The 26452-nt window shown below is 45.8% G+C and overlaps 1 protein-coding gene across 2 annotated transcripts in view; it reads right to left on the bottom strand.

The window, feature by feature from the left end:
* plekhg4 (pleckstrin homology and RhoGEF domain containing G4) overlaps positions 1-26452 on the bottom strand; it is a 44588-nt gene that overhangs the window by 2814 nt on the left and 15322 nt on the right. Inside the window, exons 2-16 of one of the 2 annotated variants that reach the window (XM_085477577.1) lie at positions 20729-20926; positions 16202-19082; positions 13999-14166; positions 13692-13815; positions 13522-13615; positions 12253-12339; positions 12052-12168; positions 11402-11500; positions 10405-10692; positions 9376-9498; positions 9080-9271; positions 1070-1959; positions 694-943; positions 513-602; positions 197-421 (exon numbers count right to left, since the gene is read on the bottom strand). In XM_085477577.1, the coding sequence (XP_085333703.1) occupies positions 197-421; positions 513-602; positions 694-943; positions 1070-1959; positions 9080-9271; positions 9376-9498; positions 10405-10692; positions 11402-11500; positions 12052-12168; positions 12253-12339; positions 13522-13615; positions 13692-13815; positions 13999-14166; positions 16202-19082; positions 20729-20926 (5826 nt within the window). The remainder of the gene's footprint in view (positions 1-196; positions 422-512; positions 603-693; positions 944-1069; positions 1960-9079; positions 9272-9375; positions 9499-10404; positions 10693-11401; positions 11501-12051; positions 12169-12252; positions 12340-13521; positions 13616-13691; positions 13816-13998; positions 14167-16201; positions 19083-20728; positions 20927-26452) is intronic. The other variant, XM_085477666.1, reaches the window with a different exon arrangement.

Genomic DNA, 26452 nt, shown 5'->3' with positions numbered 1-26452 from the left:
AAGTTTTTCAGGATTTTGGATCCAGAAATTTTTAGGAGACCATCATCAAGGATTTTGAAACAAGTGATCAGTTCCAGAAGTTCTGCTCCTTGAATTTGATTCATGTGTGATGTGGAGGGGACTTTCACCTCAGATCAATATTTCTGGTGAGTCTAGAACACGAGTTTCACCTGAGCTCAGATCAGGCTACACTTACGTCACAGTCTCGAATGGCGTCCATGGCCAACAGGTCGTTTCCATGGCGAAGCTGGAACTTGACCATATTGGTGGCAGACTGCAGTGCCGTAAGCTCCGCCTCTTGTGCCACGCCCACCTCCTTCATGAGGTCAGTGAGGAGCAGCGCGTATTTGCTCATCCTCTGAACGGGCTTCAGCAGGTAGGAGGACAGGTCCATCTTATCGCCCAGCTCCAGCTGCTTCCTCTGCAGGAACGAGGGGGGCAGGGGTTAGTGCGAGTACAAATATGAGGTCACATGAAGGTCAAAGGTCAGAGGTGGTGGTTGTAGTTCTCACTCTGAAGAAGGAGTGTCCGTGATTCGCCAGAAGAGCGTCAGACTTGGGTTTGTTCTTGCTGTAAAGAGCGTACAGACCGAACTGCTCCTGCTGTTCAACACAAACAACAAACACATTCACACAGAGTACATATGAAGTAAGTGTGTGTGTGTGTGTGTGTGTGTGTGTGTCCGTCCCCTACGTGTCTGAGGAAGCAGTGTGGCACTCTGAGCGGATGCTTCGAGCAGGCCTCCAGCTCCTTCAGGAAAAACTGGCTGTGGAAGTCGAGGAGTTTCTCCAGGTTGCCGAAGACGACAGTGCGTTTCCCCCTGAGATCCTGCGGGAGGTCTGCTCGGTCCATCTCAGGGAAGTAGTGATGTATGATGTAACGCAGTGAGCGGACGTACTCGCGCTCCGTGTTCACCATCTCCTCCACAATGTGACGCAGCTTGCTGCGCACGCGCGCACACACACACACACACACACACACACACACACACACACACACACACACACACACAGATGTCAGCAGAGAAGTGTCAGTCTACAAATTCAGTCTGAGAACCAGGATTACCCACCTGCTCCTGGGTCGGGGTTCTCCGGTGGGTGTGCTGGGTGTCCCGGGGCTATGTGGCCCCTGTCCTCCCCAGCTGTGAGAAGGCGTCCTGGGGCAGAGCGTGCGGTCTGCTGCCTCAGTGCTGCTGACCTCCAGACCACGGATGAACACACCCGTGTTTCCTCTGCGCACTGGCTCGCTGAGGGCGCGAGCAGACGGGCTGTAGCGCGACGTCTCCGGGGTGGCGGGGCAGTCGAAACTCTGAGTCTTCCTGAGCTGCTGTCCTCTGCAGGAGAAGGAAGAGGAGGAAGAGGAGAGGGAGAAGGAAGACGACGATGGAGTGAAGCAGGGAGAAGAATCCAGGCGGGGGAGTCTGGGACTGCAGGAAGTGATATCCACACGGTCTGAGGACTCGTCTGAGGAGGAGCTGCGAAAAAGTCGCCGGAGGAGCGGCGTGTGCTGCGGGGTGGGAGGGGAGGCGGAGCCAGCAGGGGTGGAGGTAATGGAAAGAACCGAGGAGGCATTTGTTTTCTCCTCTGGCAGGCGGGAGGAGAGCCAGAGTCCTGACAGAGACTTCCTGGAGGAGATGGAACTCCTGCTGGTGGCAGAGTCAGAGCGGCGCCTGTGGGCGGAGTCACGCGTCTTGAGTGCTGCCTCCATCTTCCTGTCAAACATCTTCTTGGTCTCTTGACACTTTGACCAAGCGAAGCTCCACTGACGAAGGCCTCGCTCGCCCCGCAGTTCACCCGCAGCCACCTTCATTTCCTGAAAACAGGCGTCTGAGATTGGTGGGTGCAGACGCTGGTAGTCCTCCAGGCAGCCAATCACAGCTTGGCATTTGTCTGGCAGTGTGCAGTCCTCCATACTGATCCCAGCTAGGTGACGCATACCCTGCAGCGCCCAGCCATAAGCCTGCAGAGAGAGAGGGGAGAGTCACATGGAAAGGCGCCATTCCACTTCCTGTTAAAATGACTGCAGTTTAGCTGAAGTACAGCAGGGGGCGCTCAGGAGAAAGTCAGACAGCATCAAAAATCTGTCAGAAATTAAATAAGACGACTAACTAAAAACAAAAAAACCCAAACAATCAGCAGTCACGCTGTAGTGCGTGCTCATTGGTTGGTTAAGGACAATAGAAAACACTCTCAGTGGCACCCTGTTCAAAATGATAACTAAACATCAGAACCAGAGCTAAAGCCCAGCAGGAACTTTGTGTCCAGCTGGTTGTGATGGATGAAGGAAACGCTCTCTGAGGCTGCTGCTCGCCCGACGCTTCAAATCAACATTTACAGACGCTGTGACACCCCAGCGCTCAGAGGTGTTTTACTATAACATGAAAAACAATCTGAAACTCAAATATCATCGTTTAAAAAATTCAAAGAGCAGAAGATCTATTTTGTCCAGATGACATGACCTTTGACCCTAGACAGCAGCCCACTGAAGAAATGTTTTTTTTTCTTCGTTTTAATAAATTCAAAAGCAAAAAGACTGAAAAAAGAAAAAGGCAGGAAGTGATGGGGTTACTTTAGCTGGTTATGATGGGAACATTTTAAGTTTCCCCAATCAAGTTGAACACCCACCTTTTCCCCGCCCACTTTTTTTTTTGCGCTAGGGTCACACACAAAGATGCCATGGTGCAGGTCCTCTTCTCACATGGAGGAGGTCCTAAAGGGCCCGCACTAAAACAGCTGATGTAACATGTAAACTTTTAAACCATCTCTCTGAGAAGACGTTTTCCTCGTTTGTTTTCAAAGTGATGATGTTTCCTGGTCCAAGCCGTTCCAGCTTTTCCTTTAAAGCGAGCAGAACTCGGACCCGACACTGAAACATTCAGGGCGTCTCCGTTTTTTCTGTCTGTTCAGACAAACAACAAGAACAGACCGACAATGACGTCACTCTGCAAGTGTGTAGTCAGAGAGCTTTGAAGTGTGAGCTCGTGTTTGTGTGCGCACCACGAAGGAGTCGACCGCCAATCTCCTTTTTGCTGAAGGCTGGAGGGGGAGGAGAGTGTGTGTGTGTGTGTGTGGTAAATTAAAGACCAGAGGCCTCCTGCTTCTCCACTGAAGAATGACTGAATGAGTCTTTACCTTCCTGACATGCAGCTAACATATTACTTCACCACTAAAACAGCAGGAGACACACACGCACACAAGGTCATGTGCAGGTTATTCCAAACTTTTCAAGGCCTGGAGAGGGAAAGTTCAGCAGCACTGACAGCGGGTTGGGTTTGGGCAGGGTGTGGCCAGCAGAGGGCGCTGGAAGCACAGCAGGGTGAGGGTTCACTGTGAGGGTGCAGACACCCTCTTCAGTGCCTGCTGAAAGAAAACAACCCACCAGCATCGCAGAACACTGAGGAGCAGCTCTGACACTTCAGTCTCGGCTGATTTGGTGACAGCGGCGATGGTTTGAGTCTAAACGTGCAAAGCACAGAGGTTTGTGGCACAACAATCATCTGCTGCACGCCTGCCTGAGAAGGTGGAGGTGTGCTCCAACATCTATCTCTACCTACACCAACTCTTCAATCAGTCTTCCCAGAAAGGCTCAAAGAGGAGAAAGTGGTCCAAAAACAGACGGATGTGTCAGTTAATATTTCATTAGATAAGGTCTAATAATAATTCATTCAGACGTCTTCATGAGGTCGACGTAAACAACCAAGGCGGTGACACAGATATGATCCGACAGGACGTGCTAACAATGAAACCATATGGACATCGATGTGGCAGGAGGCTACCGGGTCAGCGCTCTCCAGACCGATTAGCTGCTGATGTGTCCTGATCGCTGCAGCCGCTCACTTCCCACATGCACAAAGGTGTGTGTGTGTGTGTGTGTGTGTGAGAGAGAGGATCGTCACAGCAGTCCTTTATTGTAACTGTACTCTTTATCTTCGATTCTACAACACAACAACTGTGGGTACATTTTAGTTGTCAGCCAGGTTTAATCATTTTATTAAGATCTGATTGGACCACTTTAAATGAAGATGACTTGGGGTGTTTTCAGAGGACCTTTTTATAATGAATAGTTTACCTGCAGAGACCGTGGCAGACAGTGGTTGGACTGTGGAAATGACCAATGTAGATCTCAATATTCTGACTGTATAAAAAGCTTTTCATGAACCCAGATGCTGTGTGTCTTTGGACTATTTCAGCAGCAACAGGCTGGAATGTCTTCCACATGTAGCACACAGCAGGCGCTACTCTGTGGTTTAGGTAGAGAAACACCTGGTCGAGCGTGCAGGAGGCAGCACACATGATGGCCGGCCGTTAGCAGTGATTGTCTGGGACGGTTAGCATTAGCTGCCAGGTTAAAGACTGGAGAATTAACGGTTGGAAACTTGAACACGCGCAGCTTCTTTGGACCAAGTTGTGGGCTGCTGTGCATGTACCATTATTACCAAAGGCTGACCCTCCCTCTACTGGAGGTCTCTTCCTGTTAAAAGAGTGTTCTTCCTCCCTATCATCACCAAGTACTGCTCACAGAGCCCAGTGATCACATGAGCCTCTCTAATATTTAGGATCTTTACACTTCAATATGAAGGTCCTTCAGATAAGTGTTGTAAACTGTTCATATAATAATATGAGGAACAGATTGTTCCTTTGTTTTCGTCTACTTTCATTATTTTAGCATCGTTCACATCGATTTATAAAGTAAGGCTGAAGAAATGTACTGCTTTCCAAGTAAGGAAGCTTTGGATCCAGCGTTACTGGACCATTTCCACTTCACAAACCTGACAACATTTGCTTTTAATCTATTTTCAGGCCTCCGACAATCAATGATCAGAACAGATGCCGATTACGTTTCCGTCGATCAATAAATTGATTATTCGGCCGATTGTTTCAGCTCGCCTCTGGATGTTTCCAAACAAGAGAGGGAGTGAAAACGTGGGGCAGAGAAGAGGAGGACTCTAATTAAAATAACATGTGGTTGTTATGGTGCTGCAGAGGGGGGAGGCAGGAGGGGGAGGAGGGATAAACAGGAGCACACGGGCTGTGGTTTTGGGGACAGTGGCCCTGCAGGACTCCAGGCCTGGAGCCAGTCAACCAAAGAGGAGGAGGGGAAACAGAGGGAGGGCGGAGGAGGCCAAAACCCTCCAAACCATATAAAAGGAGGGGGTAGGGCTCCTTTCCTCCTCCTTCAGAGGAGTAGTGGTGAACCTACTTCAAACGGTTCTGCGGTTCCTGGAGGAGAGCGTTTTGTCTTCAAACTCTTGTTGATGTGAAAGAAGTCTTTTGTTTCACTTTGTTTCTTCACTCTTTGCTCCGTTTCTATATTCTGTGCTTTAATTCTGAAGTCTTCATATAAAAGGAAGAAATGTCAAACAAGGCAGAATCCTCCAATACCAGTGTTTTTATGCCCCGACGTCAGAAACAGCTGTGCCCAGAGCTGTCGTGTTTTCAGGTGTCCATTTGTCCCATTCTTGAGATACTTAAACATGGCAAAAAAAATTACTTGAACTCGAAGATGGAGGGTAAGATTTTCATGGTCAAAGGTCACTGTGAGCTCACAATATTCAAGAATTCAGACACTACCTGACAAACTGTCACACATCGTTTTCGGTGCAAAACGGAAAACTTAAAAACATAAAACTGACAGATGCTGTATCCTGTCCAGATCAGAGGAAACTGATCTCCTTCCTTTCAATATAAAATCACTTATTATAAAAACACATCTACATGCTAGCATGTCATAGCTGACAGAAGGGAACTGCTGCCAGAACGCAGTCGGAGGAACTGATCCGAGGAGGTGTCGACGGTTTGGATCACAGCAGGTACCGACGAGGTTCAGAATGAACCCAATACTGTGTTCGAGTGGTGCGTATTAAATAAATGAGCTGACACATGACCAGATCTGGTGTATCGCCATCCGAGAAGAAACTAGGCAACGTGGTGAAACTATTCTGAAAACGAGCCCACGTGGAGCTGCTAGCGCCTGGCCAAACCTCGCTGCTGTGCTAAAAGCTGTTATTTTTAAAGATTCTTAAAGAGGTAACGGGTGAACTGGAAATGGATCAAAATTATAGAATTCATTATTTTTCCCCAATATCTAATCACGATTAAGTGATTTTACCAAAAATATTTAAAAATAAGTAAATACAAGAAAAAACAAATGTTTTCTCCGAATGCTGCTCATCCCCTCTGAAGAGAAAAGTTGGTATGAATCAAACTGATTTTGGAGACTGAGCTCTGATAGCTGTGGTGGAGCAGCTGGTTTACTGACTGGAAGGTTAAAGTTTCTTTACTGGCTCCTTGAAATGAAATGACAGTGTGTGTAGGTACAGCAGAATAAACCCGTAGCCTGAGATTGCTCCCTTTATCGTCCACCTATGAGCACAGAGCGCTCTGCCAGCTGTTGGAGTTTTTTCCTGCCACTCAGCTGTGAACAATGTGGACACGACAAAGCGGAAAAGGGAACGATGCTGCCGCTGTGACTGCTGTGAAATGGAGCAGACAGCCAGTTTTGTATTTGCTAATACCCATTTCCTTTCCTTTCCTGCAGACTCTAGCTGGAGTCTCCGTCCCCAAAACGCATGACAAGCAAAATTACCTCCGACACACCATCATCGAAACAGACAGCAACCCTGTGTTGCTTTATATGCAAAAAACACGAGTCAGGGTGGGAATGTCACTGAGCCGCAGCAACATGACAACATGCGTGATCTGGAAACGACACGATAACATCTGCAGCAGGTAAACTGGTAACACACACACACGCGCGCAGAAAGAGAGCGAGCAACAAGCAGCGAGAGCAGCTTCAAAGATCTCTCTGCAGTCAAAGTGACGCCAAGTTAACATCAAACGGCTGAAAAACTGCCACACACACACACACGTGCTGATAAAACTTCTCCAAAGCAAACCTCAGCTGTGTGTGTGTTTTTAAAAAACAACAACAAAAAACAGTAAGAAGTGTGTATCGTACCTGTGTGTTCAGCTGAAGCTCTGAAGCCTGAGTGATTCGCGCAGAGAGCAGCATCCTGACCACACACACACACACACACACACACACACACACACACACACACACACAGTGACCCCCCCAAACTTCATCAATGGGCTGAATGGCAGATGGGCGGTCCCAGGAGGAGAGGAGGGGGGGCATCACCACGGCGACAAAGACTTTGTGGTGAAAGGAATGAAAGGGGGATGGAAAGAAAACTTGGCACCGGAGTGATACCTGGACCGACCACACACACACACACACACACGCACACACGCTTCATTCCTGTCTGTGTGTGTCAGGTCAGTACTGCCTGCTTAGTGTATCAGAGAGGAAACTTCAGCACACTGTGTTGTGCAGAATTTGGTGGCGTGACTAAAGCATCCGAACAAACTTCACTGGTGAAAGTTTAAACATCGGTCTGAAACACGTGCCTGCCGACCGGCCGAGCCCACCACTGAGTGAGGCGGCTCGGATCCCCACAGGCTGATGTTTTCACCCACAGAGCAGACATGTCAGGACAGGACAGGAAGTGAGGCTTGAAAAGACTTCCACACAATGAAAAATAATCTTCTTGTCATCGCAATTTCAATTTTTGTTTTCCCCAAATAGAAATCTTCTATGTCTATGTTGCATTTCAACAGAGAGGCTGTTTCTCTCCTTTGGTTTAGTTCAACTTTGCAGCAAACCGAGCGAGTAAAAATGTGTCGGTCCGTCATGTTCATTCGCACGAGCTTATGAGCTATAGCAAAAACCATAATTACTTTGTTGGTAATTGTACGCTTGATTTCTGTACCAACTTATCATGAAGTGTCTTTTTACAGGGAATTTGGGATCATCCTTTCGAAAAACAAATGAAACAAATGAAATGAAAGACAAAGGTCTACGGACGCGCGAGGTCGTCAGAAGGGACTTTGGATGAGCGGCTGTTTTTTTTGAAGAGGCAGCAGGAGGCCCAGCAGCTGCTGCACCTCGGGAGATGATATAGAAAATATAGTTTGTTGCAGGAATGTGGACCATGTAACTTCTTCGGGCTAAGTGTGGCTGGGACCCAATGTGTGTGTGTGTGTGTGTGTGTGTGTGTGTGTGTGTGTGTGTGTGTGTGTGTGTGTGTGTGTGTGTGTGTTGGGATCTGGACAGATCAACTGGATTCTTGATTTTTCAGTTGTCACAGGACTTGTTGCCGCCCCACGTGGAGGAGTTTAAGTATCTCAGGGTCTTTTTCACGAGTGAGAGACTGACAGACTAGATTGGGGTGGTGTCTGTAGTGATGTGGACGCTGTACCGATCTGTTGTGGAGAAGAGGGTAAAAGCAAAGCTGTCGATTTACCGGTCGATCTACGGCCCTGTCCTCATCCTACGCTGTGTACGTCCTAATATGACACGAGTCTGAATCTTTTCTGAAAGAAAACCGAAAGTGCGCCGGAGTTCACACCGTGTCGCTCTTGGTTATGATGTGAACAACGATGGAAGAAACTTTTGTGGTCGGTGCGTTTGTTTTTATAGGATGTCTGAGGGACAACTTCAACTATTTCATGACTGAATTTCAAGAATCTGCACATTATAAAAATATCAGCATGACATAAAAACACACAAACAAACCTACAAGACAGACTCATGTGGACAAAGACCATCACCCCCCTCACACCCCTTTACAAAGAGTCCAGTACACAAAGCAATATTGACACTCTCTCCCCCCTCTTCATCCTCCTGGCCTCAATACAAGCTGTCAGTTTCACTGCAGGGAGACGATATGAGGAGGAGAAGGAGGAGGAGAGACACGACAAACCAGCTGCTCCGATCCACATTCAGCTGTTTTACATGCAGCTAAAATTAGATTTCTGAAGATGGATTAGAAGCTGCTCAGACAGAGCTGACAGGCTTCTCAGATGGTTTAAACCGAGAGACAGTAAAACATGAAAAATCAGAGCACAGCTGGAGCTATAATCAGAAAGAGCAGCAAGTACTGTTCACAACACTGAAATTCACTTTAGCTAATCTCAGAAAGCACCAGATTAAATATAGATTTACACATTTAGATGACTGTGAGGCTCAAACTGCCATTAAAAACCGATCCGATGAGCCACAGCCTCAGTGACTGTACCTGATCTAAGAAGCCGTAGAGTCGGACGGCCCGCTCGATGTTCTGCCCGGTACTGCTGACCCGCTGAGTGAAATCCTGCAGCTGAGCCCAGAAGGAGTGAACTTTGTCCTCGTAAATGTGGAGGTCAGCGGACGGCACATCGTCCCGGCGCTCCAGCCGAGACAGCAGCTCCTTCCCTCGTTTACACTGGTCCTGCACACAGAGGAAACAGACCTCATCCTCTGTGGGGACCAGTGCTAAAAGAAATGTTTGAACGAGTGAGAGAGAGTGTGTGTGTGTGTGTGTGTGTGTCGTACGTATGCCGTTGTGCAGAAGTCCTTGTAGTCCTGCTGTTTTTCATTCAGAAGCACCAGAGAGTCTGCCGGCTCTTCCAGACTCTTCAGACGAACTTCACCAACCTCCTGTAGCCACGTCTTCACCTGACACACACACACACACACACACACACACACACACACACACACACACACACTTCTTAAAAAACCAAACAGAACTCCAGTCGACACTTTTTTTTATGGTTACGAAGTCAAAGAATGACAGAAAAACAAAAAATAAGGCTAAGAAAGGAAAAAGAGAACCAATCAATGCTGCAGCTCTGTCAGCTCGTCTATGCCTGAGGGCCAAATGTCTGACAGTTCATCCACACCCACAAGCAGCAAATCACTCACATATGGATCTACTTTAACCTGAATTACCCATTTATGAAATCCATATATCATCTAATGTTTATTCATTTTCCTAATCATTCATTTGTGAGTGTGCTCAGGGAGGGAAGTGTTTCATCCTGTCAAAGCTTCAGAAGACGAACTCGTTCCAGTTTAACTCCAAACACATAATTGGTGTTTTTCTGTTGATGGTTATTGATCTGATATTAATCTGATGTTATCAGGTAATAATTCGATTGCTTACAGCTTAGAGCGCATATTTCCAAACATGCCTCCATTTCACAAAAAAGATGTAGTAAGTTAAAACCTCCCTACATCTGACAACCACAACTCCACTTTAGTTTTTTCCTCCTACTGACAAGATACAAGACACCAGAGTTCAGGTTAAAAAAAAGAAAAACATCTGAAAATTATATTTTTTTAATGTATTTATTGTGCATTACTTCTTTTGGCCTACTTGCAGTACCTTCACAGCACACCAGGGGGCTGCTGTCCACACTTTGATCACTGGCTAAGAGCGTAACCAAGGAAACAAAGGAGGTGGGAGTGTCTCAGTGTCACTTAGAGTCACGGTTCATCATGAAGTCAACTCCTCACATTAAGACGACACTGATGTAAATGTCAGTATGAACGATGCATACTGAGCGTGCTCAGACTGACCTCGCTGAAACCTTGCTCCAGGTTCCTGAAGTCTGCGATGAAGTTCAGCTCCTGCGTTTTGGAGTTGGACAGCATCACCAGGCGGTGGAGCAGCTCGTCCACCTGCTCGTACAGAGCCGACACTGACTCCACCGCCGCCCGCTGGTCCACCGCCACGCCGACGCTGCTCTCCTCCCTGCGCAGCCACGCCAGCGAGGCGCCGCCCTCCTGCTGGAGCTGCACCAATCGGCTGTCTGCGAGGATGCTGCACATCACTGCCCTGTAGCGGGACAGCAGCAGCTCGGCATCCTGGCAAAGACAGAGAGGTTTGAGCTGGTGTCTGAACCTTTATGTGAGAACAGAGCAAAACCACAAACTGTTCAAGTGAATAAAAACACGCAGAGTGGATTTTAATACTTGTGAAGGGATCAACAGCCTCCTGTTGAAACTGTTCATGTTTTCAATGAGCCCAACTTTTAGACCTCATTTCCAGTTTTATATTAAACCCAATTTGTATAACATAAGAACAGGAAATGATAAACTTTACAAAAGTTTTGAAAAAGTTCTGGAATAGCACCGTGAATTTGGTCAGAGTGCCATTTGCCCAGAAAGGATTAGGAGCACGAGACAGTCTTTCAGTCATCCAATCAGATATCTTAAAAAGACGACTGTATCTCAAACTCCAAGCAGGGAAGATGGTTCAGAGTTCAACTGACTGAGTTGTAGTCCTTAGCTCTCCTAAAGACTACAACCTCCCCCCGATTGTTCTTATATAACTAACAAATTTGTTGTTAATTGGACAGATTTAGGTTCCTAAAGTAAAAATACTGGCTACCCCTCAGCAGACACACCTATGGTATCAATTTGAAGCTCCTCTGCTGCCTCACTCTCGCATGTACAAACTAAGGTGTCCACGCGCGCCCGGCTGGCGGGGTAATCACAGTACCCCGTCGGCCTTTTACAGGTGAGGAGTAGACACAGATCTAGCACTCTCTTTCCATGCCGTATGTGTTTTTACCTCAGCGGTGTTCGGTAAAGGTGTGGATTGCAGCGCGTTGATGCTCTTCTGCAGCAGGCTGATGACGTCCTCACACTGACGGGTCAGCTGCTCCAGTCTCTGAGGGACAAACACACATTTTCATTGTGTGAATCGTTTCCAAAGCCGCACACTTAAACTCACTTATGAAAGAAGAAAAGAAGCTTTAAATAGTCAACTGGAAGGTGAATAAAACCTTCCACTCTACAATACAAACCTCATGTCATTAGCACCCCAGGAATGTGGGACAACCTGTCCAATTATTTTTTAATGAAGCATGCAACGTTTCAGCTGCAGAAAAGCAAAGAGGAGCTGTGAAAGTCCAGAATCAGACATGCCTCACCTGCACCAGCGAGCAGGGATTAACCTGTGCTGACTGATTTGGGTTTGTCGTGACACTGAGACGTCTGTCCAACACGCATCAGTACAAACATGGAATAATAGTCTGAGTCTTATACTCATGTAGGTGAAACAGTTTTCTGATGACTACAAATCATCGAAACACTTAAGAAAGGTTTGACATTGTTCTAACAAACAGACTTCACCGCGTTCGTGTGTTTCACTGTTACACGTCTGCCTTGTTGTTTCTTTTTGACTGTTCATTTTAATCTGTGTGCGAGTTTTACACTGACCAATCTGAAGCTGACCCAGCTGCTCTGACTGAAGATGAAGGATCCTCCAAACTCCACGGGAAGCTGTCGGAGCTCCACGTGTTTCTGGACAGACTTTGGAGAGCTCAGCACCTCCACCTGCACAACAGAAACATCAACGCACACTTTAAAACATACATTCACACAAAGGTGTTTGTGAGCAGCTGCGGTGTAAAGTGTTACCTGTGTAGCTGCAGGTTTGTCCACACGCAGAGATGAGTCCTTGTTAGCAAGGATCAAAACACCGTGGATGGAGACTGGTGTGTCCTCCTGCGCACACGCACACGCACACACACGCACACACACACACACACACACACACGCACACACACACACAAGTTGTTCATGTATTTAGAACAAGAACCAATTGACCACATTTTCAGAGAAAACCACTAAAAACAGAATTAAACTAATAAAATACATCAGGAAACAAAACCGTTCTTAAAACGGGGCTAAAAACTGGAGTCTGGTTGATTTTCAGGTTGTTAGTCTGCTGGGGGTCGAGCTTTTCAGATGTTCTGCTTTCAGGATTTAAAGTTTGATTAATGCTAATAAATTCAGATAGAAATAGCCTGTGAGTCACTGAACCCATATATTAAAGAAAAGCACTGGTAGACAAAGAGTGCTGTTGTTGATGCGTTATACTCACGACCTCTGACCTCTCTGGGTTCAGTCTGTCAGTGAAACCAGCTGACTGGAACTATACAAAGCTGTGTGTGGACTTGTTTCTAATCCATAAACGATAAATTTCAAAAGCAGCAGCAGAGCAGTCCTCCAACCACCGCAGTTTGTAACTAACGCCCCCTGTTGGTCACTGACCAATCAGAGCACATCATTAAGGAGCTCAGTTGGCCTCTGTAACCACACTTCTCTCTTCCTAAGTTTTCCAGTGAGGTGGAGATAAAGTTTACGGGAAAAAAAACTTCTTTTTTTTTAAACTAACTGACTGTCCCCTCGTTCCTGAAGGTCACTGACGATGTTCAGACCTGGATGCCAGAGGGGAGGACAGAGTAAGGATCCATAATCCATTTCCTGTTTGACCAGAAACTAAAAAACTGTGGCTGCACAGAAACCTACAGCTTCAACTTTGATACTTTAAACAGAAACAAGAAATCATGATTGAAAATGTAAAAAACATTCTCAGATTCATGGTCGATCAGAGATAAGAAGGACGACATATTCTGCTCTCTACAAATGTTTCTCCACTATTCACGTTCTGCATGTATTCCTCATCAGGAGCAGCTGCATCATTGTTTTAATAGGAGCTGAGATGCTGTCTCTCACGAGTGCATGTTTCTCTAAATGACTCCTGGAGAATAAAACGACTCTGAGGGGCTGAAACATGAGAGAGACTCCAGAATTAGTAAAGCCACCTTTTCTCGCACGCGCTCAGTCTGCAGCTCCACAGCACAGAGCTCCTGTCTCCAGGTAGCTCAATCATAACCAACTCACCTGCAGCGACCTGAGGGCGGAGTACAGGGCGGGAGAGGGAGCAGCTCCACGGGCATCCACCAACACCGTCAGCCCCGAAGCTAGCACCTCCTTCCTGTTCCATGAAAGAAGTGATATCAGAGGGTGGACAGCACAGAGACCTGGGTAACAACAGTAACAGAGGAGTGTACCTGAGGGTGGAGGTGTAGTAAAGGAGGAGGCGGGGCAGCTCAGTGCTGTCACAGTCCAGGTGGGACCACACGGGGCTCGTGGTGGAGACGGTAAGCAGCGCTCGCCCACCTTTGTCTCTGGTTCCTGCAGGAAGACGCAGCAACTTCATTTACACACAGAAACAATGACTCCAACTCTGAAGTTCAGTCTCTGCTCCACCTGCCCAACTTTATAAACCTCAGGCTGGAGCTTCTGACTGCCCTGATCTTAGTCTAGTCGGGTCTGAGGCCTGAAACTGGTTGGTACATGACGTTTGTGTTTTCTCACCAGGCAGACAAACAGCTCCAGACCTCAGCAGCATACTGTACAGTCTGGACTGGGAGGACTGGGTGACAGGCTGGACTACCCTTGGAACAGCTGCTGGTTGTTCTGTCGGATTCGAACCAGCAGCCAGAGCAACCTCTGACTGGGCAGGACGCAGCTCACTGCAGAGGCCTGTGAAGAGATGCCGAAATGAACCTGTGTTACTTACAGTGTACTGACACAGCAGGCCTGTGAGGCCCAGTTTTCATGTATGACACAGATAATGGACATGTTCTCACAACTAGAAATACTGTGCTGCTGGGGTTCTCTCACAGATGCAAAAAAAAGAAAGAAAGACCATTTATAGTCCAATCTGGCCATCAAGGACATTTTCATTCTGAGATTCAGCTCCGCCGGGTCATGCCTGCTAAATTTCAGGGCTGCGGTTAATGTAGTTAATGAAGAACTTTAACCGTTAACCTCAAAGTGGCAAAACAGCTAAGAACCAGACAAAAGTGTCCTCACTGTCAAGGTCTCCACGTCTGAGGACACAAATACAACAGTGCACGCACGCACGCACGCACGCACACACACTGCCTGAAGACTTTAAACCACGAGTGTCAAACTCCTTCACCGTCCACAAAGAGCTGAATTTGATCTCAAGCACAACCAAAATCATTCCCTTCTTCAGTTTTCAGTTTTTTGTTCACTTAAGTCAAGATGTTGTAAATAAGCTGAAACTGAAGTGACGTACGCCCCTCACCTCACTCCTTTAACATTTAACAGAAGGTATCATCTCTTTTTTTTTCTCTTTTTTCTCATTTAGTGAACTCGAAGAAAAGCAGATGATAAACAGTCTGTAACATCTTAAGATAAACAACAAACTCCAGCAGCAGATCTCAGTTTTTCCACACTACTGGACAGGCATGGAGGCTTCACCTGTAGAGTTTCTAAATCCACAAAACTAGAAATGCCTTCATCTTTCATAGACTATCGCTGGCGTCACTGCAACAGGAACAGCAGGGGATTTTATTGACCAATAAAGTAATTCATAATTTTACACTTTTTTTAAAGCCATCTATTAGGTCCCACTGGATGATATAATTTTGATTTTAAATAAAGAGAGAATGTTTTCAGTTAATTCTCAGAGTCCAAGGCTTCATCAGGGTTTCACAAAGTGCAAGTCAGTCGCAGGTGGGAAACAACCCCTGTGCTGTGGGGTATAACCCACAGGGGGTGCTATAATGAAAAGCAGAAAAGTGTACAAATATTAAAAGTGTGGAAAAACTTAAGTACAATAATATAAATATAAATAAATCATGCAGCTACTAAACAAAACAAAACAAAGTTTTCATGACGTTCATGTCTGAACTAACCAAATTGACCAAACTCAAATTACAAAACAAAATAGTTACGTGCTGATACACACAGACAACGTAGACTCCCTGACACGCACTCTCACCAAACCTAACATGAAGACAGAGGATCTCAGCAGTTCCTGTGGTTATGCTTCCTCTGCATGAGATCTATCCAGGCTTCCGTGATTTTGTTCAGTAAACAAATATATCACCTGTGCATCCTTACTCAGTATGTTACTGTCAAGTGTTGGAGCCTATAAGGCAGCGCTCAGGGCAGCAGAAACTGACCTCTTACTGTTTTAGGTATTCTGGGTGATTTGTTTACATTACGATGCACAGAGTCGTTTTTTAGTTCAAAAGCTTGAGGTCATCAAGACTCTGCTGCATCTGAACACATCGTGATAAATCTGCATATTTTACTATTTGTTAAACAACCGGAGGGATGAGACGTTCAGCTTTCTCTGAACTGAAAGACACTGCAGAGAATTCCCCTTAATGGAGCCTGGAGCGAGAGCACAAGGCACACAACTTCCTGTCTGCTCTTTGGTAACAGAGGCAGAGCAGGCCGAAAAAAAAAGTGAATGGTCCTTTAAATGATCAACGCAGTCGTGTGAAATGTGAGATTTTATAGAAAAAACTGAAAACCTGACACAGACTCGTTCACAAGCTGCTCCTGCAGCCACACAGGTGAGTTAAAACAGGAGGTGAAGTCGAGGGTAGTTTTAGTGAAAGAGATGCAAAGGAAGAACCACTCAGCCAATGAGGAGGAGGAGGATGTGATAAAGGAGGAGAAAGAGTGAGTCTGATGGTCTGTGGGAGGAAAAGCAGGAGAGGAAAATGTACTGAGGAGGAGAAACTGGTTCATGTACCTTCAGTGTGACACTCTGAAGCTCCAGCAGCCTCCTCACAGCTCCACCGCTCCTCTTCTTTTTGGACTTCCTGTCCACTGTTGGACTCCTCAGCTTTTGTCGGAAGCAAGTTTTGATGTGCTGCTGGTGTGGAGACACAGTGCAGTGTTTTACACTCCTCCGCATTATTTTCACCAGTACTGGATTGATCAGATTCTTCTGTGGGTCCCTGAAGTGCACTGCTTTCAGAATAAAAGTCATCGCAATGTGCTTTGTTTTTAGAATAAGAGTCCCCAGGGTCAGGTGTACTTTCAGAATATGTGCTTGCTAAGTGAGAGTCTTCTGTATTATTTTCAGAAGAGCTCTGAGGTTGTGTTTCTTTTTCAGAATTAAAAGTTCCTTGATGTGTTTGCAGTGTGTTGCTTTCACAATAAGAGTCCCTGTGTTGTGTTAGATGTGTGCTGTTTTCAGAAAACAAATCCTTGATCTGCTTGTATCCTGTGCTGGGCCCTTCAGAGCATGTGTGCCGTGTCTGTTTTTCAGAATAAGAGTCCTTGTAATATGGTTCTGTTGCTGTTTTTTCAAAATAACAGCACTCAGTGTGACGCTGTTTATTTTTTTCTGAGTCAGCGTGTCGTTCTCTCGCTGTACTTTCAGAATAATAGTCCGCAAAGTGCGTTTCTGGTGCTGTGTTTTCAGAATACGAGCCCTCAGTGTCTGTTTCTTTTATGTTGCTTTCACAATAAGAGTCTCTTGCCATCTCTTGCTTGTTATTTTCAGAATTAAAGTCACTGGAGTCTGTCTGTTTAGTGTCACTTTCAGAATAAGAGTCTTTGTAATGTGCTTCTCGTACTGTGTTTTCAGAATGAGAGTCCACCGAGTATGTTTCTAGTACTGTGTTTTCAGAATAAGAGTCCTGAATGTGTGGTTGTTTGTTATTTTCAGGATAACAGTCCTCGCAACGTGACTCTGTAGCTATGTTTTCAAAATAAGACTGCTCAGATTTACTTTGTGGTTTGTTGCTTTCAAAATAAGAGTCAACAGCGTGTGCACGCTGTGTGGCATTTTCAGGATATAAGGTTTCTGAGTCTACGTTTTTTATGTTTTCCGAATAGTCCACAGAGTGCGTTTCTGGTGCTGTGTTTTCAGAATAAGAGTGCTCAGTGTGTAGTGGTTGTTTGTTATTTTCAGGATAACAGTCCTTGCAATATGATTCTGTAGCTATTCTTTCAGAATAAGATTCCTCAGAATGTATTTGTGTTTTGCAATTTTCAAAGCAAGAGTTACTGGAGTGCGATTGCTGTGCATCACTTTCAGAATTTGAGGTTTTCACTGGTTTTATGTTTTCAGAATAAGACTCCTCGTAGTATGGTTCTGTAGTTTTGCTTTCAGAATAAGAGCCCTGCCAGTGTTTCTGTTTTGTGTTATTTTCAGAATAAGAGTCTTTATAATCTGTTTCTGTTACCGAGTCGATGGAGTGTGCTTGTTGTGTGTTATTTTTTAAATAAAAGTTTTCAGATTGCTTTTGTTGTGCGTTACTTTCAAAATAAGAGTCTTTATCTGTGTGAACCTCTCCACATCCCTTTTCTTCTTCTGTCTCTCCTCCTCTTGCATCTTCTGTCACCATTTCCTCATCCTCATTTCTTTCTTTACTTTGTTGCACAATCACAACCTGTATCTCCTCCTCGACCTCTACTTCCTCTGGGCCTTCTTCTACCTCATCTTCTCCATCTTCATTCAACTCGTCTTCTCCATCTCCCTCTGTATCTTCACTTTCAGCTTCCTCCTCATCACTTGGGAACTCTTCCTCCTTTGGCACCTCCTCTTCTTCCTCAGCAGCTGAAATTACAGCTTCCTCCTTGTTACTTTGCTCCTCCCCCCCCTCCTCCACGCTCATTTCTGTGCAGGTTTCAGGTTTAGTGTTCAGATTTGTGCCTGTGTCAGTACCTTTTGTTTCTTCCGATTCACAGATGGATGTTCCTGTGACTTCAGGAGGGGCAGAGGAGGAGAAAGGGGTCGGGACCACAGCTTCACGGTGGTCCTGGTGGATGCTCTCTTCCATGAGCCTGCAGGTTGCATCCTCACAGGGCTGCGGGAAGTTGCTGTGTGCGTGAGCAGTGAGTGTGGAAGCAGCAGAGTGTATGTTGGTGGTTTGAGGAGTGTGTGCGGTAGCAGCAGACAGTGTGTGTGTGGTGGTATGTGTACTTGTCCTGGCTCGGTGCTGCAGGCTGATGGACTGGGTTAAAGAGCCTTTCTGTGGGGAGAAGCGAGGAAGCGGGAGCTCCGTCAGCTCCACGTACTCCCCCTCCGAGTCCTCGCCCCCGCTATTTGCTGGTGATTGGTCGGTTTTAGGCGAAGATGGGAGGTGCTTCACATCACTTGAAGAGGTTGCTTCTCTGTTGTTGTCAGATGATGTCTTGATTGCCACATCTTTGCCCTTAATGGAGGGGTCCTGGTCCTCCTTCGGAGCAGCACAGGGCCGACTGATGAATTGTGGGTAGACCAGATCCTCCCAGGGGACCCTAAAGACGTCTCCGTGGGCGGAGAGGAGGCAGCGCTCCAACCTGGATGCTCCGCGCTGCTCCCTCTCCCTGTTGACGGAGTCTAACCAGGCCATGCTAAAGAGCGACTGCAGAGCTACGCCAGACACCTCCTGCTGCTCCACATGATGGCTGCCGGCCGACTTGCTGCACAGGAGCAGGCGCGGTTTTAACGGGATGTCGCCCCTCCAGGAGGCCCTGTGTGCTCGAGGAGGGGGTGGGGCTGCAGAAGGAGAAACCAGCAGGTAGAAGTCTCCTGGACGGAGGAGGCGTGGGTCCAGATGACTGAGCTGAACGACTACCTTCTCGTGGATGCACAAAGGCCAGCCTTCATGACGAAACAGGAAACCACAGTACTGCAGCTGAGGAGAGAAGAGAGCATCCCAGTCAAGACAGAGCGTCATTAAAATCCTGGTTCTGAAGAATATCATCTGTATGGGTGCAAACTAACACCTTCTCCAAATATTGGAACAGAGCAACCACAGAGATTCAATTAAATCTGAGTAAAGTTCCCACCTGATCCCCTCAGAATCAGCTGATTTATCTCTTACAATAACTTTAATCTCTTTAAAGAAATCATGCAAAAGTTTACCTTCATTGTCAAATAACTTGCCCTAAAAGCACACGGGTATAAGTTGCCACTACATCTCTCCATGTGTAACAATGCAAAGCTAAAATCTTGCTAACTTTCAGCATCAGTATCACAGGATACATCATAGTTTTAATAGCAAAACCTGCACTAATTTAACATCTATGGCATAGAGCAGGGGTGTCCAACATGAGGAGCACAGACTCCAACCTGTCCCACTGGAGCATGTTGGAAAAGGTGAAGAAGAGGATAAATTTTGGAATTTCTTTCTTTAATGAAGCGAAATTCCTTTAACAGGTAGAAAAACACATAATTCTGAAATTGCAATGTGTAGTCAAACGTCTTTTCACTGCCACACACAAGAGATTCACTGATCCGACCCACTTAAGATGAAAGTGGGCTCCATGTGGCCCAGGTTGTAAAATCAACTGGACATCCCTGGCACGGAGGAACAGAAACGAGCACTGGAGCACGGAGGGCAGGTGGCTGGTCAAAACACTCCAACAGCTCCATTTTAAAACTTGTGAATTTCACTGTGAAATGAAGAAACCACACTGTTGTATATAACAGTCTCAACATGATGATCAAACAACTTTAGGCCCTGAAGATTTTCAAAGTTCGTGAAGGACACAGAGGATCCACGGATGATCTGTCTGCAGGTTGTTGCACCATCTCCTGTTCAGCTTGTGACAATTTTCTCTGGCGTAAGATTGCCACGTCCCTTTTATTTGGTTTACTAAACTTTAGAGGGGAAACTAAAAGTTCTGCATCTTCATCCGCTATTCAGATCATGCAGTGATCCTGAGACTTCCTTTAAACCCACTCCTCTGTATTCTGAGGGCCTGTGACTTGGAACATTTTGCATAGCCTCATTAACAAAAGTGAAAAAATACAAAAAGTGAAAAAACACAAAAGCTTATTTTGAAGGGCAGGTACTGGTTGATCTGTCATTAATATTTTTTAACAAGAGAACAGTGCTTAAAAGTCCATGTTTGGCAGCTGTGGCACATCTGTATCCACTTAGGCTGCTGTAGCTGCTCAGTTAATGAGTCCCTCAAACAGTCTGACATCTTTCTGTTCATTTACAGTCAAAAGTTGCATCACGAAGAAAAACACGCAAACTAGAGAGCAGCAGAGCCTCCCCAAATCTGACGGGACGTGAACGCCCAGCAGCGAGCACGTGAGCTTTGGAGTCGAACACGTACGACAGGCAGGAACAGACACGAATATTCTGTGAGTCGTTTGATTCAGAAACAGTGATAATCTGTGAGAGATTCCTGTCTGTTCTTGTGTTCACCATCCAAGCTGATGTAACAACAGACTACAGCAGAGGGAATCCACAACAAACAGACACTGAGCGTAAGTTAAGGACGCTTAAAGGTGTGACGAGATTACTCGGGGAAATGCAGAGATACTCACACAGGCATCCTGCTGGAGGTTTTGTAAGAACTGCTTTGCCGGCAGCAGGAAGTGGAGGAGGTAGCGGAGGCCGTCTCCTCGGTAACAGCGCTCCACAACGCTGAGGACCTGACAGAGGACAGTTGGGGATGTGGCTTGGAAGGGTGGGTAGAGGGCTGCCAGAGCCGACTGGATGCACCGGTCCAAAGATTCAGAGTCCTGCAAAGAGTATGAGACGTTTTACTTCAAAGGTAATTTATTTCAGCTGGCAAATCTAAGAGCTCTGCTACACTTTAACAGATGCCACAAATGAGAGTTTCACATTTTCAGATCCCAAAAAAAATCAGACACACTACAGAAGAACCTTTAAACACACAAGGTTTCAATCTTCTTTAATCTGAGCTTCAGACGACACGATAACATCTCAACTGTGGATTGAAGTTGAGAGCTGGTAACAAATTGTCATCACCATCTGAATTTTATGCCTCTGTGCTTATCAAACAATCAATGCTGGCATGTTTTCCTGAAAGGTGGAGATTGCAAAACAGCAATGTCAAACTCACTACCCTGCGTTAAGAGACGGATAATAAAACAGTTGCGCTGACGCTGAAAACAATGTGCAGGCCTAATTCTTTCCAAGTTTACTTTTACTGTGCGCTGTACAGTACAGTATCTGATGCAGACTGACTGTTTTGTTTATTTGTTAGTTTAAGGAAGTCCTCTCTGGCTCCTCTGTCCTGATTTTATCATACTGCTGATAAAAGACGTCTCTCAACCAAATCACTCTATAATGAGCCGCTCAGACCAACAAAAGGTGCTTTCATGGTATTAAAGAATAATCAGTTTCAGCTCATGTGGCCTTAATGCTGGGCTGTGTGTCACAATCAGCAGTAGAACAGCCCAAACTGCAGAGGATACAGGAGAGAACATGTGAGTGTGTGTCTGCAGAACATCCAGCTGTTGTCTTTAAAAACGCCACACCTCTGCATCACATTCCAGAACAGACAACAGCTCCTCTGTTCCCATCTGTTCAGACTGATCAAAGGGACTGATCGGATCGCCTCGGAGACCACAGCAGCTTCCTCTCCCGCTATGACCACACGTCATGCGAGTGTGCTGCACCTCCACAGTCAGCTGTCGTGTGTCCGTAAAGCTGCTCTCACACTCATGTGCTTCCAATTGACACATTTGATTAATGTTTAAGGCCAAGCACAGAAGGCAGGCCCTGGAGGTGTGGCTGGGAGGCCCCGTCTGCAGCGGTAACTGGATCCACTGGTCTGGAAGTAGCGGCGACTGGTCAGGTAAAAATATCCGCACCCCGTCTGGCTCCAGACAGCCCTCTGAGGTGCGTGCGTCCATGCCTCCTCTTTAATTCAACATGTCTAACATTCCAGGCAGAAGCACACTGACTGGCAGCTCCACCCTCAGCGTCGGCTTCACTCACACAGACAAATAAGCTCAGTTTTCCTCCTTTTCCTGTCGTTAACGATCCAGGAGCAGCAGGTCGCCGCTGTGCAGCACCTGAGAAGCACCTGCAGCTACAAACCAGCAAGGAAGCGATAAGAAAATCTAATTTTCAACCAACTCTTCACCGTGAAGAGGAAGTAACACAACAGAGACCATTAAAGATCTGCAGTGGACAGTTATCGGCATTCAGTTTTAAATATTAAAAAAGAAAACCCTTTTCATATTTTCCTGTGTTTTTAGCACCGCCAGGAAGGACGTTTCTATGGAAATAAAGGTGACGCTAACACAGCTCAACACACCAGGGTAAAGTGTGGTGGGATGGAGTGCCAAGTGTCAGAAAAATAAAGGAAAAAGAGGTTTTGGCATGAGTTGAATGAAACCTGCCACGGCCTCTCTTTTTTTTCTTCTTTTAATTGTTTCATGTCAAATGTCTTGCTTTCATAGTCGCTGGAAACCAGGATTGTAACCAAGATTACATTTTGATGAATTGCACAACTATACAGAACTATGCACAGCGTCACTGGAGAGTGGTTTGGGGTGGAGCGCGTTCTTGAATGAACAGTGTAATAGTTCCAGATAGCTGAAATGCCCATCCCTGATAATTAACTGTATTTATAATGAAGTTAAAAACAGGTTTACCAAGTGCTTTACAGCTATACATCCAAGCAAAGTTAAACAAACGCAGCACATTATAAAACAGAAAATACAGAAACTCAGTAATCGAGACTGATACATAACTTGTCGTAAAATACATAAAAAGCTGTTTTATAAGCTTTAAAAGTGGATACGAGGGCAGCTCGTGTGATTATCAGCTGAAGCTTGAAGTGGAGTCTGTCTGTCGCCTGGCCTTCGGGACCAAAGGCAACAGCTGGTCCGAGTCTACAAGGAGGCATGCGAGTTTAATATAAGACTGGGGTTGGGCAACTAATTTTAATGTCATGAGCGATTTTGGCATCCGATGGTTATGAAAACAAGATAATTGCTACAAAAGCTCTCCCTCTCCGGTTTATTTTTGGCATTTTAAGTCTTTATTTGACAGCATTGTGTAGCGAGAGGAAGATACAGAGAGAGGGGGAGGGGCAGCCCGGTGCTGCCCAAGTCCAGTCCAAACCCACGTCCAAAACCATCCTCACCTCCATCCATCCTTATCCTGTCTGAGCAGGACGTTCCAGATATCTCCTCCCAATAATGTTTTCCAGTTCTTCCCAGGGCATCCAAGTTGCTCCCAGACTAGACAAGATATGTAATCTCTCATGAATTGAAGGTCAATCCCGTTGTTTACTCCCAGTTGGGGTTGTTTGGAAAATTTAAGGCTGAGCTCAGTTTGGCTGCTTTTGTCCACCACAGCTCACGAGCACAGTTGAAGGCCGGAACAAAGATCAACTGGCTCCACTTTCTCTTCCCCACAACAGTCTGGTACAATGCCTCATGCTACCTCTACTTACCCATGTCATGCTCCACCATCTCTAGAGATATCTGCACTCCCTTGGTTGGTGCAGCAACGTTCCTCGATTCCCAGAAGGAGCAATCCACCATTTTCCAAGAGAGAAATGTGGCCTCTGACTGAGAGGTGCTGACCCTTATAGCAGTCACTTCTCACTTTGCTACAAACCGCCACATTGCAAGATCAAAGTCACATCCTGATGAACACGTCTTTCATTCACATTTCACTTAAAGTTCTAAATGCTTCGTGTAAAACACGTTCTTAAGTGAAAGCTGCTTCTTGTTTAAGTTTGTGAATACTCAGATTCAAGTACTGACCCAAATAAGCGCATGACTCCTGCTGTAATCAAGCAGTTTTAACATAAATCAGTTGAGATCGTCTCTGGTAGCAGTGCAGGGAGGGGGAAAATGGGAGACATGCTCGCCGTTCTCAGCTGCACACTTCGGCACATTCTGTTGATGATTTCTGGGACCGTTACAGAAATCCAGATCACTGCAGATAACAGCATGACAGAGTTTGTGCATCATCCATGGTCTCTGTGATAAAGGACGCCTTCAGTGTGTCTTCATACTAAACTGATACCATCAGTCACACCGAGTTGCGAAAGAAAATCTACCTTCATTTGTCCTCCAGAGGGCAGAACTCACGAGGCAGGTGCCTTCAGGCGCCAGCATTAAACGACTGGAGACTTACAGGTGACAGTTGTTTAAGTCACAAAAGCTTATGTCATGATTTTTAATGCACCAGCATCTTTTTCTATTGAATGTAAGCACAACATCAGCAGTGAACTCAAGTCCAAGTTCAGTTTAAAGACAACCAGTGTTGACTAAATCATGGATATAATCCTGACAACATAGGTTATTCCTAATTTGCTAATAAATTCATAATAGTTTAATCAGAAAGATGTAAAAACTACAAATATGACAGAATGTGTAACTGAGTGTTTGTGTTTTCTTTTTCACAGCGCAGACAGATGGTGATGTAAGACAGCACCACGATCAACATCAGAGTCTTATTTATCTGCTGTATGAGTCTCAGATGCAGAGATTACGTCACTGCATCACAGCAAAAAAATAAATAAAATAAATTGAACATTATTTTCTGTTTTTCTAAGCAGCTTCTTTAGCGTTTAAATTCTCCTTATTTGACTTTGTCCTGACTGTAAAGTTTGACGCTTCTGTTTATCGCTGTATTTGCGCCGTATTCAAAGCGCCCACAGACCTGTTGAACTGACCCTGCGGTGATGTCACTAACAGTTTCCAGTTGTGTCGTCCTGCTCAGCCAGCGTTCCCCTTCAGCCTCGGCTGAATATTCTGGATGTGAATCAGGCGACAACTGGCAGCCAAATGCAACACTGAGGCCAATATTAGCAGCAGGATATCAGATGACAGCTGGTGCAGGGGGACAGGGGACCGGGGGGGGATTTTTGTGCTGCTGAAAAGCACCGCGGCAGGTTGTGGACGATCATGAGTTTAAAGTGCTGATGCAAACAGAGACCGATCGTAAACACAGCAGCGCTCCAAAAGTTACAACCGGAGTGAAAATAAATGGGCACTGATGGACGTCTCTGCTGACGTGACACTGACACAAAGCTGGCAGCTTCATCAACGACAGAAATTTACAGATTCATCGCTGCACCGCCAAACTTCAGATCGTTTTGTAAACCGTGGACAGTTCGTATTTACGACATTCATATCTTATACTGTCTATGGCCTACAAGTAAGAAAGCACTGTGAAAATACAGCATGCATATGTAAGAGCTATTTGAAAATGTGAAATATAGACATTCTTAACTCATCATAATAAGGCCAGTATGTTAACGTATGTTTAGATCATCTTCTCTGAGGTGCGATGAGCTAATGGTCTCTCCTTTTCTGCATTAGGACTCTTAATATGCATTAATACGTGTTTCAAGAACCAGAAAACCTCAGTGACACAGTCCAGGAGGAGTAAACCCATTAAACATACTTCACATCTTTTATGTTGCGGATATAAACTGTAAACCTACTCTGTTGTGTAACGGCATGAAAAGACTGTAGGAATCACGATGTATATAAAAGCGAGGATTACAGTATTAAGACTGCAGCTCAGGCTTGCTTTGAGAGGGTGAGGAGGATGATGGGAGGGGGCCGCATCAAAGCAGGCTGAGAGAGGTTCCCATGGGAGAAAGAGAGAGGCCACCCACTCTGAATAATAACTTCATTATCCTCAACACACCAGAGTCCTGTGATAAAAACACTGCTTTTACTTTCATTCAGATTTACAGAGTTTCAGTCAGTTCGGCCTCTAATCCGGAGTGCAGCAACAGAAGAGTCTCACTCCTGAGATCACTTCACAACGTAAACACACCAATTAGGAGGAGGTCAGAGGTCAAACCAGTGGGTTTAAGCTCCTTCCTGTGTTGCGCCTCAGGCTGAGCAGTGATATGGATTCAGTGTCAGTGTGAAGAAACAGAAAAACAAGCAGAAATATTGGAGGTCAAAGCCTAAAATAATTGGGCCGACGTGGGACTGAAAGTGAAATTCTGGAGTTTAAGACAAGATTTAAACAAATCGTTTGCCGTCTGACTCACGAGCTCCAGGTGTGTAGGAACAGTGGAGAGATCAAACAGGCAAAGTAAACAGAGATAACTCTGTTACTGAGCTTACTGTACTGAGATTATTTTGGTATTGTGAACCGGAACGGGAGGGACCAGACAAACCTGATCAGCATACCTCATGCATTTCACCACCCCTTTGGATAACACCACGCTACCAAGACAGAGGACAGTGTGTCTGTACAACAGAGACCACGACCAGCTGGAACTGGAGTCCAAAGCTGGTCGCATGAAGAAA

This window comes from Copadichromis virginalis, linkage group LG1 (assembly GCF_057382275.1).
Source record: "Copadichromis virginalis isolate Kocher_CV1m ecotype Utaka linkage group LG1, C_Virginalis_male_GT1.1, whole genome shotgun sequence".
Taxonomy (NCBI): Eukaryota; Metazoa; Chordata; class Actinopteri; order Cichliformes; family Cichlidae; genus Copadichromis; species Copadichromis virginalis.
This window is presented reverse-complemented; position numbering and strand designations above follow the sequence as displayed.